Here is a 17,645-nt window from a genome sequence, read left to right as displayed (position 1 = left end):
CAGAATATGGACAGTGTAGTAAAATTAATATAAAATACAGGAGCACTTTCCATTTGCATTGTGAAAAGAAACAGATCTTGAACTGCATTTATATTATACACAAAACAAGTCTAAACTTTTCTTTCAACTCATCTTCTATCCAAGTGTATAAAACAACGAATAGTAAGTGAAACAACACCTAACATTTTCTGCCAACAATGATGGGAAGTTTTGAATGTTCCTATGTAAAAACTAATGCAAATTGATTCGAAGCAAATATATTAGTAAAGCATGAGCACGCACATTCTAAACCATATAAAATTTTAAATTACAGATGGATTCCGTTGTAAAATGTTAAATAGGTTCGTTAATGCATTCAATCCAGAACCTCTCCTAAAACAATGGTAAGTAATCTAATCAAGGTGGGTTGGCTATTTTGGAGAAGTTTTATACCTGCACTTCAGCATATTTAGACGTTGTGTTTTGCCTGGACGTAAGCTCTAACCTCTTAAGTAAACTGTATTAAAAATAAAACCATACTTAAACTTATACTGCCCTCTTTTCTACATCAACTTTAATTCTGAAGATCTCCTAATCCTCTGAAATGAGTTAAGCCTAACATAAGCTATACAAGTATCATTAACCTAATTTTAAGTATCTCCCTCCACCCTGATTTTAGACACTGAAGTAAGAGCAGGTCATTTAAGCATCTCAAAAAATGTTATCTTAATATAGTCTTACACCCATTTTATAATAAGTAAATTATGCTTCGAGATCCACATTTACATGCTCAAGTATATAAAGATATTGATCTCTCAACTGGGATTTCAGTAAAACCACATTTTTCCCACACAGTGGGATGTTTTCATCACTGAGTATTCTTCATCCTGTGGCTTCAGATGAGGTAGGTATTAAATCTGGCCCACTCTGCTTGGAGGGTCTAACTACAATTTTTCTGTTACAAAAGCATGGCCCAGACAACAGACACCTCCTACTGCTAAAGCATTTGAGGAAGTTATGTCTTTAAATGAGTGTCAGAATTTGGGAAGGTATTTCTAGATGTGATTACTAGCTACATGTGCTTCCCCATAAACTGTAACTGCATGCTTAGACTTCTACAAAAATAATTTTTTTGCATTCATTAAACATTGAATTTGCTATGTTTAGACATATGCATAGATTTATGCATAGACTCTAATTTTCTTCCAGACGCTACCCTTCTACAGACTGCAAAGTTCAGAGCCACAATGCTTAAATTTCTTTACAATGCTCTCCTACAGGGTTTATTCAAAAATTATTAAGTGACGAGACCAGATTTTTAAACCCCCCAAAGCCCAAACAGTAACACCACCCCCCACCCCACCCCAAATCCAAACTAAGCTAAGGCCTCAGCACCACTGATATTGTTCCCCTGGCTGGAAAACAGGAACTGTTGAGATGATCAGATGACTGTAGCTGAGACTTATAATAAATGTAACATTACTTGTCAGATGCTTGCATGAATGCATATGTAATTCCTTTTTTTTTTGTGCTTGTATCTTCATTCACTGTGTCTTCTTTTTTTTTTTGTTTCTTCTATTCAGTGTACTTTATTCAATACTCTGCAAGCACTCTAGCTACAAAGGTTTTATTCTGGACTGTGTAATAATTGATAGTAAATTAGCATCTTGCAGACAGCAACAAGTATACAGAAGCATCTCCATTCTTTTGCCTTTCTGTAAGCTAAGTTTTCTACTATCTCTGTTCTTATGATAACCATAATCACCATTCTTCTCATTCAAACCATGGTAATTAAGTGCACCTATTTGCTAGGAAGCATCAGGTAAAATTACATGCAACTATGGAAATGTTTGAACATGCCACATTAAAAAAGAACTTTGAACATTTACTTTTCTACATGTTAATAAAACCAAGCCCTGCACTCATGTAAGAAGATTGCTTTCTCCCTGGTTTTAATGTTGGGATTTTAAAAGAATCCTAGGAGTCTAGTCTCACTGTATGAGACTATATCTAGTACTCACTGAATTTAATGACATAACTCATTACAGAATTAGTTAATCATTAACCACTCCTGTATTTTATATCATTTAAGGGTACTTTGATCTCTGGTGAAAAATTAAGACTGAAGGGTTGGGGGTTTTTTTTTATATTTGCTATCTACATTTCACAAGACCCTTTATTCTCTCCTAGACCTTGACAGCTTTGTACAACCATTCAGCCCAGATCAGTTGTATAAAAAGAGTAATATGCCCAAGATAGCATATTTAAACGAGATCAGGCATTTTTTGTTTATATTGTTTTGCTAAATCTCAACTGAAGATTCTTTATGCACAACTAGAATACAGTGCCAAATTCATCACTCTCTAGCACAAGTATAAAACATGTTTTATAAGTGAGAATTTGTTCCAATGCGTCACGATGAACATTTCTACATGCTCTTAAAACCAGAATGTACTTCATCCTTCATCATCCACTATTCTGATCTTGGTTTTACTAAAGTACCAGATATGAATATGTGCAAACCTCAATAGTTAGAAGCAAATAAACTGCACCATAAGTGCATATAAACACTCTCTGTTGAATCATGCAGTATGACATAGAGAAACAAAAGGAGATTAATCACTGGGATTAGTAAAAAAAATAACTGCAAAGTCTAAATTGAATTTGTTACAAGAAATTACTTGGCAAAGTATATTAGAAACAACAGGATCTGATCATCATTCTTTTTTTCTGGCTGAAAGGTGCTAAATACAGCTGCTACTCATGTGTATTAGAACATACAGAAAACAACCTTTAATCATCTTTCTTTTAACATGTATTTTCTTTCAATTGTTGTTAAAAAGTGGTGAGCTAGGACTTAAAAACCGTAATAAAACAATATTTCACCAACAGATGAAACATTTGAATGATATGCACAGACAAGAAGTTTTCTATAATATTTTCTAAGCAGACAATTCTTAACTGAAGAGAAGCTTATCTTGTAGCCAGGTTACTTTATTATTCTTCACCTTAAAAAAATAAAACCCACCACACAATATCTATTATCAGAAAGATCAGAAGGACCTTTTGTCATAACATATCTTTGTAGAGTTTAGCCTTGCTTGCTTAAACTAAGGATTTAGCTTTGCTCTTGAGTATATTTTAATTCCTACTATTATCAGTGGAGGTTATAGAATCATAGGTAAATGCTCAGCTTTGTTCATTTTTAAAGTTTCAGCACATTATTCAAAATTCCCATGGGACATGAGCAAGTGAGAAGATTATAAAAAGCAGTAAGACTAAATCAGAGTTGTATTTAAGGCCCAGTACAGCATACAGAGTTAAAAAAAAAAAAAAAGAAAAAAGAAAAAAAAGAAAAAGCACCTTATACTTTTCATCTGAACACTTAGCCATAAATCACTTAACTTAGACATATTTCATTAATGATGCATTGTGTCAGGGAAATATGTGCTTCTTCTGCAACATTTGGAAGACAATGCATCTCTACAGCTCTACTGAGACCTATCTTAAGTGAAGGGTTACAAATCATTCTCACACATTTATATTTCCACTGTTAATAAACTGGAAAAAAAATCCAGAATAAAGCTAAGAATCTTGATCAATTGGGCTTTCTAGTAAACAAGTTTAGAACAGCAGCACAGAAAAGGAAACAAGCTGTACTTGTACTTATGCTGGGGACCTGAGGACACCAAAACACTACAGAGGGTATTGCAAATTTGTTTTGATATGGCTGTTCACTGCATGAGTGCAGAAAGGCTGATCTCTAAAGAGACAGTATAACATACACAGGGCGTTCACATTGACTTTGTAAGGCTGAACCGAAGAAAACAAAGATCTCTTTTACTCTCTTTGCAGTCCATATCATTATCTGTGAAAAATGTACACTGTTACATGATACTTTCTACTAAACTTTCAAAAAATCAGTTTATAAGGAAGCTCATTGTTTACCTTTGGTTAATTTTGATTTCTATCCCAAATCACACATAAAATACTAACTGTAAGACACTCCCCACAAGAACCAAAAGATCAGAGACTATGTCATGCTCCATCCTGAGAGTCTGTAGTCCTAGTCCTAACTCTTCTGTAGAGTGAATTACTGTTTGAAACACAAATTTAAAAAGTTTTACCAACAATTTTTTTCACAATCTTTCGCAAGAAAATGAAGTGGTCCCATTTGATAGCTACAAGACAATAATAGGATTAAACAAAAACAATCCTAAACTAAGCATGTAAATACCTAAAAAGATATCAAAAGCGTGGTCTGAAAATATAATGTGCAGAATTTTATTTTTGCTGCGACAGCTTATAATCAGATACGTATAAATGGGCAAGTAGTTACAGAAGTCAGTTGGTAGCATATGCTAATCTCTGTTGACAAAAAGACAAGTATCTTTTGTACTGCAGCTACAGTCAATAGAATATATTTTAAAATAAGCATGTTGTATTTTATCAATGATTCAGTGTCTCAGGTATGTAAGCTTCAAATCTACATGTGTATAATTTCGCACAATAATTTAGTTACGCATTTACAATAGGCACAAATCCAAACCAGTAAAGACAACAGACTTCGGATAAGATTTCCACTTTGAAAGACCAGTTATGTTGATTTAGCTGGTATTTTTTAACTCCTACTTCACCTGTAAGTATGCTGCCATATTACAGATTTATATGCAATTAAATGACTCAGTTGTTTATAAAGTCATAGGAGAAAGCTGTGCTCTCAGTCACCTGAGAATAACTATAGCATGTACATTATATTGACTGTTCAATTAGAATCTTTCAGTTACTCATTTACAAATTTTTCACCTATTTCTTTTGTTGTTTTTTCTTGGGTGGGCATTATGGACAGAGAGCCACATACAGGAGAATAGTTACTATGAATTTACTGAATAGAATTAAATATACTATCATTAATAAGATATGGAAATGGGCAAGTTTTGCAATAATTAGTGAAAGAACAGTTATTCGGTGTACAGTTAGATAAAAATCAACTATATTCTTATTTATAAGAATAGAAGCAGAATATGCATATATAATTTATTGGGAAACTCAATTTAATACTGCTGCACATATATTAGCGTGAAAAGAAAAATACACTTATTAATGTATCTCAGTTTTACGATACATTTTTGGTAGAAAGTTGTGATTAGAATATGCACATTTTCTTAACTCCAAGTTTAAAAGAGGATTCACTTTTTGATGCACAATCAACTTGCATTAATACGAGTTGTTCCCATTATTAGAAAAATAAATAAACTCTACAGATTTTTATTTATTTTGGTTGGAATCCAGGAACAGAGAACACCAACATGGGGGTTAGCCTTCAAATATTAAAGGACTGCTTCTAAAAATGACAAGAACAATCCTTTCTCCAGATCCATGACAAGAGAAGATGGGAAGTGATCACTTTCAGCTGTGCCAAGAATTGTTTGGGGTAGACATCAGGAAAAATTTCCCAGTGTTTTCCCACTGGGAAAGACATCCTGTTTAAATTACAAAATCTCTCTCAGTGGAGGTTGCTTTTTTTTTTTTTTTTTTAAAAAAAAAACCAAAACAACAGGTTAAACAAGTATGTCAGGAACAACGTAAGACTGCTGATTCTGCTTTAGGGCAAGAATGAAGAATACACAATCTCTTAATATCCTTACTAGCCCTGCTTTTCTAGACCTGAAAAATATCCCCTGTAATCACTTATTTTGAGTGAAGTAGACCTGCAAAGACATTATATCTGTAGCCCTGCTTAACTTTATCTGACAGTGTAAAAATACTGCACTTCAGACAGGTTCATTTTGTTCCCAAAATGAAGATTAAGTCAAAGATGATTATTTTTTTCCTCTGGAACACAAATTTCAGTATATGGTATGCCAAATGTGGGTAAGGTTATCTGCAGATATTGCATTTTTGTCCCAGAGGCAAAAAGGTCTCAAGTGTACTGCAGAAAATCAAACCCTCAAAAAACGCAGAAATTATCACCAGTTCCACTGCATCTGTTTTTCATATAAAAAAAATAAAATGTTTGCATTAGACTTTATTGCACCATCAACTTTTTTAAAAATATCCCCCATTCAAGTCAAATATTAAATTATTTGTACAAACAAAATATAAGGTCATCTTCAAAGTATCAAGTAGATATAGTATATGTGCTATACAGAAAAAGAACAATCTAAAGTAATCATAGAATGGTTTGGGTTGGAAGGGATCTTCAAGATCATCTCGCTCCAACCCCCTGCCATGGGCAGGGACACCTTCCACTAGACCAGGTTGCTCAGAGCCCCATCCAGCCTGGCCCCAGGGAGGGAGCAGCCACAACACAGATATAAGATATATAATCTAAATCTACTCTCTTCCAGTTTAAAACCATTACTCCTCATCCTATCACTATACTCCCTGATAAATTAACAACATACTTCAAATCAGAGATGACAAAAAACAATCATTGGGTTGTTTCTCTTCCATAATTAAGAAAAGATGGAAAAAGGACTGTGTAGGCTATTGTATGTATGGAAAGCATCCCATGTCATCAAGGTGTTGAAGCAGGCGACACCTTCAAGCTGTCAAGTGCTGCATGAATTCTGAAGTGCAATCTGGACTCCATAGAGTATTCTTTGTAGTTGTTTCTGCAAACAATAAAGTTATTTTAAGAAAAACGTTTTTGACCTGGATTGTTTCTACTTCATACATGCACTGAAGTACCAAAGTTAACAGCCTTCATTCCTTCAACAGGAAACAAAGTCTGATACACAGATGAGCTATAAGACATTTAAACCTACATCCACAAACTGAGCAGGGACTTATACCAGTACTAACGATTAAATGTCCTGATAAACTGAATCCATGTCTTAGCATCTCTCACTTATTTAGATCCTTTCAACAGCCCTCCCAATTACTGAAATTTGCTGTGAAAAGACAAGCTAGAAGATTACAGAAAAGAAAGGCTCTTAACTGAAAGTGTATGTTCAGCTTCAAAACACATCTCAGCCAGAGTAATAAAACACATGGAAATCACATCATGTAATACAAACAAACAAAAGCAAAAAACACTACTTTGTTTCTAAAAAGGGTTTTAGGAGAGTGTTTCTAACTCACATTTACAAAACTATTGCATGATTGGTATACATGGGGCAAATTCTAGCCCATACCACAATCTACAGATGAAGTGAACGTGCTTCTCTAAAGCTAATTTAGCTCTCTACTGCTCTTCTGTGGCAGGATGTGAAAGGAAAAGGGACATGGTCAAAAGTGTACTGGCTTTTAACCTACTCCCACTAACAACTTTAGTGCTGCAGATGTAAGCCCCACAGCTGTTCTCTGGGACAGAGGTAGTACAGATCCTTTTTCTGGACTCTCCAGCTCCATCTCATGCATGCAGTGGAGTCTCAGCATCTCTGAAGCCTAAAGGAGAAGGAGACATTTTCCCTTCATACTGTATCTTGTTTGATATTGTCCACTCCATTGTATCTGAATGACAGAGTTTCTTGAAATTGTAAAATTTAAATTTATTGGACAATTCTTCCAAGCCAAGAACACAGATTTATAATTACTTTTATTTTGCAAAGGGGCTGGCAGGAATAAAAACCACACGCCTTCACTGGTAAAGTTACTCAGTCATTCTTAATCTACAGGCTGATAAAAAAGAAAAAAAATCCACTTACTTTGCAGCTTCTATGTATCTTATTGCTTTTTCTCTCTCATCCTGTTGCTTGTACAGAAGACCCAACTCATACAGGGTGAATGGCACCAAGTAACTATCGTATTTTATCTGTTTCTCACTAGAAAACCAGAAAAATACGTAAGTGGTTAGTTACAACCTTTCCTCAGGTGACCAATTATCTTTTAAATGCAATCACTGCTTGCACATGGCCAGAGAAAACACTCTAGAACCTTTCTTATTGGTTAGCTATGCACACGAATTATACCTGTAAAAAGTGGATGTAAAATACTGCCAATGTGACCTTCTAGGAGCAAAAATTTACCCTTTCATACTTCCTATTTGTATTGTGGCATGTTACCCAAGCTACCATGAACATAATTCCAGGACTGGGACCCTATTGTGTGACTTCAGAGTTGAAAAAACCCCAACCATCCAAAATAATAACTTGAGATAAAAACAGTGTTCATTAGGTTAGGCTGTATAATACAAATACTTCTTTCCCACACACAGAATTGAAACCCCCTTACCCTAGTTTGCCTGAACAAATCAGCAGAGAGGTAAGAAAATTCAACTTTTCCTCAATACAAGAAATTCTCAGAATCACTGTGGCTGGAAGGTACCACTGGTGATCATCTAGTCCAACTCCCTGCTCAAAGCAAGGTCAGTGGCAGCAACCTGTCAAGGACCGTGTCCACCTAGGTTTCAAATATCTCCAAAGACAGAGACTCCACAGTCTGTGTAACCTGTGCCAGTGTTTGACCAACTTGACAACTCCTTATGTTTAAACAGTATTTCCTGTACTTCAGTTTGTGCCCGTTATCTCTCATCCTGTCACTGGGCACTACTGAGAAGAGCTTGTTTCTGTCTCTATTTTTTTTTTAAAACACACTCCCTTCAGGTAGCCCTTTCAGGTCTTCTCCAGGCTGAACAGTCCCTGCTCTCTCCATTTCTTCCTGTATGACAGATGCTTCAACCCTTTAGTCATCTTTGTGGCCCTTTGTTAGACTTGTTCTGATATGCCCATGTCTCTCTCATACCAGTGAGCCCAGGACTAGACACAGTACTCCAGATGTGGCCTGACCAGTGCTCAGAGAGGAGGAAGGATCACAGTCCTCAACTTGCTGATGACACTATTCCTAACTCAGGACACTGTTGGCCACCTTTGTTGCAAAGGCACATTGCTGGCTCATGGTCAGCTTGGGGTTAACTGTTATGCCCAGGGTCCCCAGGGGATTTTCTGAGAAACTGTTCCCCAGTCAGTCAGTCCCCAGCCTATGCTGGTGCATGGGGTTACTCATCCCCAGGGGTAGGGATAAGCACTTGCCTTTGTTGAACTTCATGAGGTTGCTGTCAGCCCATTTCTCTACCCTGTCCAGGTTGCTCTGAAAGGCAGCACAACCACCTGGCTTATCAACCACTCCTCCCACTTTGTATCATCTGCACATTTGCTGAGGTTGCATTCTGTCCCATCATCCAGGTCCTTAATGAAGATGTTAAAAGCTACTGGGCCCAGCACTGAACTCTGCATTATAGTACTGGTGACTGGCCTCCAGCTGACTTCATGCTGCTGATCACAACCTTCTGAACCCAGCAGCTCAGCCAATTTTCAATCCATCACACTACCCACTTACCCAGTTGAGACTTCATCAGTTTGTCTGTGATGATATTGTGAGAGACAGTGTCAAAAACCTTTCTAAACTCAAGATAAAGAACATTCACTGTTGTCCCCTTACCTGCTGAGCCAGCCATCTCATTGTAGAAGACTATAACGATTGTCAAGCACGATTCCCCCTTCATAAATTCATGCTGACTACTCCTGATCATCCCCACACTTTTGGAAATGGTTTCCAGAATTATTTACTCCACCCTCCCAGGGACTGATGGCCTGCAGTTTCCCAGATCCCTCCTCCTTGCCCTTCTTGAAGACAGGGGTGACATTTGCTTTCTTCTGATCCTCAGGAACTTCCCCAACTGCCATGATCTTTCAAAGATAATGGAGTGTCACAATGACATTGGCCAGCTCCCTCAGCACTCATGGATATATACCAATGCCCTATGTACTTATGTATGTATACATATGGTCATATGTTTGTCTAAGTTCATACTTTACCTAACCTGACCCTCCCCCATCTATGGTAATTCTGCGTGTTCCAGACATTCTCTCAGGTTCCATGGATCTGCCACTACAGAACAAGGTGAAGAAGGAATCACATATCTTGGACTTCCCTGTTTCTCTTACAATCAATTCTGATTCTTATCTGGATAGAATAACATCAGCCAATATTGCAGAATGCAAAAATCTGCAACAAGCAATGGAAAAGCACTCAACATTTTGAAAGCAACACTTCTAAAGAGGCACCTCCATCCACCAAGACAGGCCTTGATGCACAGAAAGTGTGACTTAAAATAGGGAACTCCTTACATGATAAACAGTCTTAAGGTGCTGTAGCAGTGCAAGAAATGTGAAGACTAGAGCTGACCAGAAGGTAGATGTTTAATCTACCAGAAGCCTTCTCCTCCTTCCCATGCAAAACTACCTGAAAACTTGTCTGAAGATTTTTGAGATGTCTCAGCTCTAAAATACCTTTGGAGCAATATTTTCAGAAACAGCATTAATTAAACTTGTAACCAGCTGAAACCCACTGCCCAGTAACTTGCAAAGTGCTGACTAAACTCACTTGGGATCTTAGAAATGGCAAGAGAAAGCAAGATAACAAAAAAATTATAACAAGAAATAGAATTATGTGTAACAAATTATCCTTAAATAATTTTTCTAAATTATTTATTAGAAAAATTGCCTATGTAAAAAATTTTTCAGTCTAAAAATTTTAAAAAGTTTATAACCACAACCAGTACATAACTCAATGTTATATGAAGAAAAGTTATTACAGTAGATATGGATCTGACACGTAAAGTATCTGATAAATCTGTAACACAGGACACTTAAGTTTTCAGCTGAAAGAAGTAACAGCAACAATTTCTCATCTACATAGAGAAGAATTAACTCTACTTATATTAATAGTTCTGCAAATACAAAAATAACAATTTCAAGTGTATTTAGATAAATGCGTTACCATCACTTTGATTTATTTGGCCTAAACCATCACATTTATATAAAACTATATAATGTTAAACTGCTACAGAAAAATACAAGCAAAGCTCTGTGGTTCTCCAACTACTTTCAGAGGTATTTTAATTACAGCTCCTTAACAGGATGCTGAAGTTTAATTATTCAAAATTCTAACATGACAGCTTCTATAGGAGTATCAGAAATTTCATGCAAAGCTACAAAATATAAAGGTTAGAAGTCTGTTTATGCTATTTTTACCTTTGAGTTACTTTACTGAAACACAGTTCAGCTTGCATGAGTCTTCCCAAGTGTTTCAGGCAGAGGCCCTTCAGTAACTGCAACATGCACACATCATCCATATAGTACTCATTGTGATCTAAAAGGAAAAGTGAGATACATCAAATAATTTGAAGACATAATGAAAAGGAAAATCAGATTTTCAGTAGGGAGAATGTATTCAGACTCAAGACCTTGCTTCTCAGATTTTATACCTCAACACACACATAACCTTCAGACACAATTTTAAATACTGTCTACTAAAGAAGATAGGTACATAAACATCTGCATCTTTCTCTTTAAAGATGCAGGCTAAGAAGAAACAAGAAGAAACCAAAACATCCAGATATTCCCAGTCTTCTATATCTGTAATTCAGTACAAAAGCATAAACTGGCATCAGTTAAAGATTTCTGTACTTGTAATATTTAAAACAGGAAGCAAGACCTACAGTGAGACTGAAACCTCCTTGGCATTACATTATCTTAATAGCTTCTTCCCCAGCTGCAGAGCACTGGCAGACCTTCAGTAGCACCAGTAACATGGGAAGCACAAGAACACGCTAGGACTATGTCCTGCAGAACTTTTCAGATGCATTATTTGGCAGTACAAATTCAAGAAACCATGTTTATTAGTATTTCCATAATCTCTAATGATTAAGAAGCTTCACTAATAGTGTGTAACATTTGGAAAATTCAGGAAGTTTTATGTTCAGCTGGCCTAAAAATACCACATGAAAGAGCATTTGTAAAATGATTCAGAAATACAACCTTAACAAGCACGGGCCTTTTTTGTTGCCTTGGTTTATAGCATTTGCTGGGTGCAGGGAAGGAAAAGAAAGGAAAGAAAACACATATGGATAGACAGATGGCAGCACATACATTAGCAACTCAGGAAGCAAAACACTCTCCCTTCATATCATGTTGTTTACAACTAATTACCAGCTCTCTAAGGTCACGTTAATTTTTTTCTTAATAGTCTGCCAAAAAAAATCCTACGTAAACAGTTCTGAAACATGCAAGACTAAAAGTATCTTAGGATTCAGCAAAGTGCTTTGCCAGTACATTCAGGCTTAATCCTGTCTGTGTTTAAACCCAGAAAGTCTCAACAGATAGTAACTGTCAGACTGCGCTTTTAGTGACAGGTAGAAGCACAGTGGCTGAGCATTCTGCATTCCCTCTTGCCTGGGTTGCTAGGCTAAGGTATTGGATTAATGTGACTGTCTCCTAAAGGACTCATTCATTAAAATTACTGAGGTCAAGCACTGATGTCAGTAAAAGCTTGCCAGTCTTTAACAACTTCAAGGAGTACCTCCCTGGTATTTCCCAAAGGCAGAAAAGCTATTATGCCAAAACACTGACAGTAAATGACAGTAAACGTAAACCAATTTAATACAGACAACCTTGCAATACATGTGGGAGAACCATCTTCTTGCAGTCCTCTATAGCAGAGGAAATATCATTATCAGGATTATAAAACACCCCAAGAAATTAATTTTTCTTGAAGTTACAAATTCCTTTCTTCTATCTTGGAGATGATATGACTACGGAAAAATAAGATTTCTAGAAATTTTGAGGGGAAAAAATTAAAAAATTTCTAATGTCTTTCATCTGTTCATTCTACCATCTCTATACAACACAAGACCACTTTCAATCCTTGACAGATTCCTTGCTGTGCCTGTTCACTTAAAGTGAATGAAATCTCAACAGCTCTGAGAAGTCTCAATCCCTAAATGACCTTCTTGTATAATTAACACACTTTTTTACAGCACCTTAGCATTCCTTTAAAGCTACCTCAATATGGACAGCTGTCTTAAAATAATATTGTAACCTCACCACACTATGGTAATAGATGTAATCACTTTCTTTGTGTCTCAGTTCTGGTAATCAGAGCCTTAATCTTGTCTGAATCCACATCTTTAAAAGCATACCAGGTTTACAGATGCAAATTCCAGAACAAAACTACATTTCACTGAAATTTTTACCAAAAAAGATACAGAAAGCATGAAAACCAAGTATGCTTCCAGATTATATCCTATTTGGTAACTGTGTATTTCTGTAAGAAGAACATACTTATTTTTGTTCCTTTTATTTTGGTACCCTGTGCATCTCTGCTTCAGAATGTGATATGAAATTTACTTTACTGTTACAACTGATTAGCACTGACAGTACAAGCCTCTGTATGATACAGCACCAGACTCCAATAGCTTCTGCCAGAACCCTCTGTGCAGAGATCATGGGAACATTATTTTCAGATGTCTTGCATATTGCAACATCTTGGTTTTAACACAAATGATAAAAAAGGGTAAGCGTTTGAGATTTTAAAGCCACACTACTGATTTTGCAGAAAGGTAAAGAACAGCATAAAAATATTAAGGGACCAAATACAGTCTTGGACTTGAAAATGACTCTCATTTGGTTTATTATACCATCCAGATTTTACCACTTCTGAGGCACCTCAGTTTACATGTATATCATAATTAGGTGTACTTTCACATTTCATCATTAATGTTTTAATCATGTGGCAAACTAACTTTTGCTATTTTTTTCTAAGTGTGATTAAAAACTGGGTTAAATAGAAATTATTTTTAGTGAACTACCACTAAAGAATAGTTTCATGTGCCAATTTACTCATTCTAGAACTTAAAAGAGAAGTCTACCAAGAAGTTCACATGATAGAAGACAGCATGCACCTTACAGAACCCGACAGAGCCAGGTACTTTTGCAGTAAACCTGCTGTAATAATGTAAGTACTGTAACCAATAACCTCATATCCTTGAGTTTTCTGTATTCTTCTGCCACAGCAATCAAAACAGAAAACATATTGAAGAACCACTGCTAACTTTCATGCAGCTTCAAAACTTCAGATTTAATAGCACATTGCCTGAGTCAACATTTACCTCATAGAACATTACTAGACAGAAACAAAGAAAAATATCAGTGTTTCTTAACAGTTTATTAACTCCATCTTACTGGTCACTTACTAGTTTCATTTTGTAGAGTAGTTTCTTCTTTTTCAATTGTTACCAGTAAATTTTCAGTGAGGTCTGCTCTTTTGCCCACAATTGCAAAGCCATTCCAGACATACATCATTTCCTGACAAAAAAAACAAGCAAGACAAACTCATGGAACTGGGTAAATATTTAACTAAAGAGTACCTGTTGGAAGGCTGTTATGGAACATTTTGAGTGCATAAAAATACTACCTACAAAAAGTTCTTTTAAACAATATGGAAGGTTTCAAAGCCAGAACTCTCACTGTTGAGAAGTCCATGAATAAAAGTATCTGTATGATTAAAAGGCATTCTGTCAGTTACATGAAGTTTACAGACAATTACATTTGCATTAGTAAGTTGCATAACAGTATCTGTGCGTAGGAAAGGCAAAATTACATCAAATGTGTGGCAAAGTTAACCTAGGTTTCTAAGTTATGACGGTTTTGACACCTTGTTTTATGGATTCTCTCATGTATTTTCATAGATCTTCAAAAATCAAAACTGAACAGATGTTAGCATGTGATAATTTACCACCACCCACATAACACATCAGCAAAACCAGGCATTTTAGGTTCAACTTATGGCCTCTGCCATATGAACTAAAGAAGCAGCTGAAAGTAGTTACTTTCTACAGGATTATAGATAAATTTTTGAGTGTGTTTGTGGGTGTGTGCATGTATATACAGTATACATATAGATGACTGCACCCAAACACACACTCATGCATGTGTTTATATATAGATGCTATAAGGTATAGACTGTTAATTTCCATATGGAGCAACAAGTAGATAAAACTTCCTGGATAAAAATGTTGATGCATCCACACACTTCCAATATAATTCTACAAGATTTAAAAAAAAAAAAAAATTAAAAAATCAAAGCACATCTTGACACAAAGCTTCTCAGATGCTTCAGCACAATAGTAAGCAACTTGTTTTAATGCATTAAATATTATCACACTGTAACACAAAGAGAATGAGAGAATACACATACAGTTAATGCTAACCAATATGAAACTTTGCTCAGTCATCGCAAACATGAGTATCATTTGTTCTGCTGTACATGAATTGTAATTACACCTCTGAAATATGAAGCCTGATGTCATTCTGAAGCTGATACAATGCATTCTTGAAATATTTCCGCTTGTATTTGTGCTGTAACTATGTGGGTTTTCAGAGGGAAGAAAAAAAACCTAGTTCCCTCAAATCTGTAATGGTGTTATTGACACTACTATCATATATGCTAGATTCATTTCAATTCTGTAGTCCTGTCTAATTTATGCTTACTGCTGTAACACCATACACTATCTTTCTTTTTGCTTAACCCATGGTGCAAAAAATCTTAAATTAAAAGATACTGGATTTGACAGCAAGACCAAAGATACACACTCACAGTTGAACAGCACTGTGCTGTACAAGCCAATGATATATACTTAGGTCTGTATATGTAATTGAGTATACAGTGAATTTTAAAACTAACAGATTAATTTTCTTTGGACTCCTCTTTCTCTATCAGTGAGTTTTACTGTAAGAAATTTCTTCTCAAATTCTATTATCCATGTACATAAATTTTAGCATACACATGTGAACTATCATTGCTGTGCACACATAAACAGACTGTACACTACCCATGCCTCTGCAGTTAAAAGCATGGTAAATTAGAATAGCATTAGTAAAGTATTATTAGCTTCTGCACATTCTACTCAGACTATATAATAAAAAAACCCCAACAACAGAAACCAAAATGAACCACCACTTTTTCACCAGAATAGAAAGTGTAAGTACTCCTTAACTTCCTAATGGGTATGGAGGGCAAGGACTGAAATCCTGACAAATAAAGAACACGAACACATATGCTAAAAACCCATGCAGGTTTCTAGCTGAAACGTGACTTTCAGCCTCATGTGGCATCAACAATCATTCTCTGTGTATTTGAACTTTCTCATGAAAAAATCTGGCTCCAGTTTTGGACTGCTAGTAGTTGGTAGTATGATCCAGCCTCTAGTACATTTCATAAAAATCCCATTATATGAATGCAATAATTCTTTAAAAAAAAAGTAAAAATGCAGACACATACTACCTGATAACAATATTATTTCCCTGTATAATGAATTAAACTTACTTCTTTCCTATTTGAAAAGGATGAAAAGAAAACAAACATAAATACCAAGGCGGGTAGTATCAGCTTCACTGGTTGAGAACTTGCATAGCGTCGAGCTTTCCTTACAGCAAATTTCTCAGTTGGGATAGATTTTCCTGCAATTCTCTGTTTTAGACCATCCACTTGTCTGCAAGGAGGAGAAGTGTAAAACAGAAGTTGATGTAATTTTTATTTCATCTTACTTTATTTAGTAAGATTTGCTGTTTGCCTCTAAGTATAACATCTTGAATTGTTTCACAGCACTTACACCACACTTGTAGGACGTGTATTTGCTGATAAAAGAAGCATTTTATATACTCTGATGCTAAAAGCAAAGAGAAAAACTGTTAAGTTTTTCTTGTTTGTAAGTCAAAGTTAATGGTTATAGTAGGAAGTATGTCACAAAAGACAAAGATACTCAAGTAAAAACCTTTTACATTGGATGAAAAAGACTGCACATCTAGTCACTTCACAAATGTTTACCTGAATAAAGATACAATGTCCTCACCAGTCCTTTTCAAATCATCTTCTGGAAGCATACATAGAATTGCTGCCTTCTGGAATACATATATTGCCTATTTCAGAAACAAAGAGTAACATATTACCACATCTAATTTGCTGTGTTCAGCCAGTACACTGATGACTCAAATCTCTCACCCCACTTGCTGCAAAGTGTTTCCACTGATTCTCAGATAGGCGGAACTACAGAAGTTTAGTATTTCCCTTGTCACATAATTTATGCTATGATTTTCTTTTCAAAATATTTATTGATATTCTAAGTAAGTTAGAATACTAAAGATGTCTCCTGCAAAGAACAGGACAATTTATTATGCAGAGCACAGTTAAAGAGATGAGGTTAAATGACACAACTATTCTAAAGTCTATTACTGTTATTATATGATCTGTGATGTGTAGAGACAGGCCTGAAAAAACACAAGAAAATATCTGAGTACTGATTCAGGACAAGTTCAATAACTGGACTTTGCACAGAAAAAAGAAAATTCTAATCAAGACATTTGCACTTCATGTTGAATATATTATTCTCTTCCTCTTTTGTCAGAATTGGATAAATGTCTTTTTCCACTAAGCATAATAGAGTAATCAAGAAAGGAACAGACAAAAATGATGTATCAAAAATTATTTGCACATTGTGCTTGGTTCATACTTTGAGAAACATTTTTACAATGAAAACGTAGATACCCCAACTTTTCTCATGAGACCATGCCTCCAGCAGCTTTTTCACTTCATGTCACAAAGCATCTGACAGTAGATGTGCTCTCATCTGTTTGTAATTAACAAACACAGGTTCTTCAGCCAAGTTTTATTAGCAAGTGTTAGAACCTGACTTGAGATGCAAGTTAACAGGTTTCTTCTCCATCTTTTTTTTTCCTCACAACTGTGGTAAGTACTGACTGTTTCTAGAGGAGCTGAAGTGTTAGTTATGGCTCTGGTGCTTCAGAATGTGAAATAAAAATTCCTCCTTAGACACGCAGTTAAACTTACCATTTTGGTGCCATTGTGCCTTTGCTTACAGGTTT

At 35.7% G+C, this 17,645-nt stretch overlaps 1 protein-coding gene across 5 annotated transcripts in view; it reads right to left on the bottom strand.

Annotated features, from left to right (window-relative positions):
* Positions 1-6,274: 6,274 nt before the first annotated feature.
* The window catches only part of TTC39B (tetratricopeptide repeat domain 39B), a 70,340-nt gene continuing 58,969 nt past the window's right edge, over positions 6,275-17,645 (bottom strand). For 3 of the 5 annotated variants that reach the window (XM_026866242.1, XM_026866239.1, XM_026866243.1), the window contains 6 exons: positions 16,591-16,682; positions 16,135-16,255; positions 13,958-14,069; positions 10,959-11,076; positions 7,632-7,748; positions 6,275-6,596 (listed from right to left, as the gene is read on the bottom strand). In XM_026866242.1, coding sequence (XP_026722043.1) covers positions 6,500-6,596; positions 7,632-7,748; positions 10,959-11,076; positions 13,958-14,069; positions 16,135-16,255; positions 16,591-16,682 — 657 coding nt within the window. In that variant the 3' untranslated portion in view covers positions 6,275-6,499. Of the gene's footprint in view, positions 6,597-6,629; positions 7,372-7,627; positions 7,749-10,958; positions 11,077-13,957; positions 14,070-16,134; positions 16,256-16,590; positions 16,683-17,645 lie in introns of those variants that run through there. The other 2 variants (XM_026866241.1, XM_026866240.1) reach the window with 2 other exon arrangements.

Source organism: Athene cunicularia, assembly GCF_003259725.1.
Source record: "Athene cunicularia isolate RWA chromosome Z unlocalized genomic scaffold, athCun1 chrZ_part2, whole genome shotgun sequence".
In the NCBI taxonomy this organism is placed as follows: Eukaryota; Metazoa; Chordata; class Aves; order Strigiformes; family Strigidae; genus Athene; species Athene cunicularia.
This window is presented reverse-complemented; position numbering and strand designations above follow the sequence as displayed.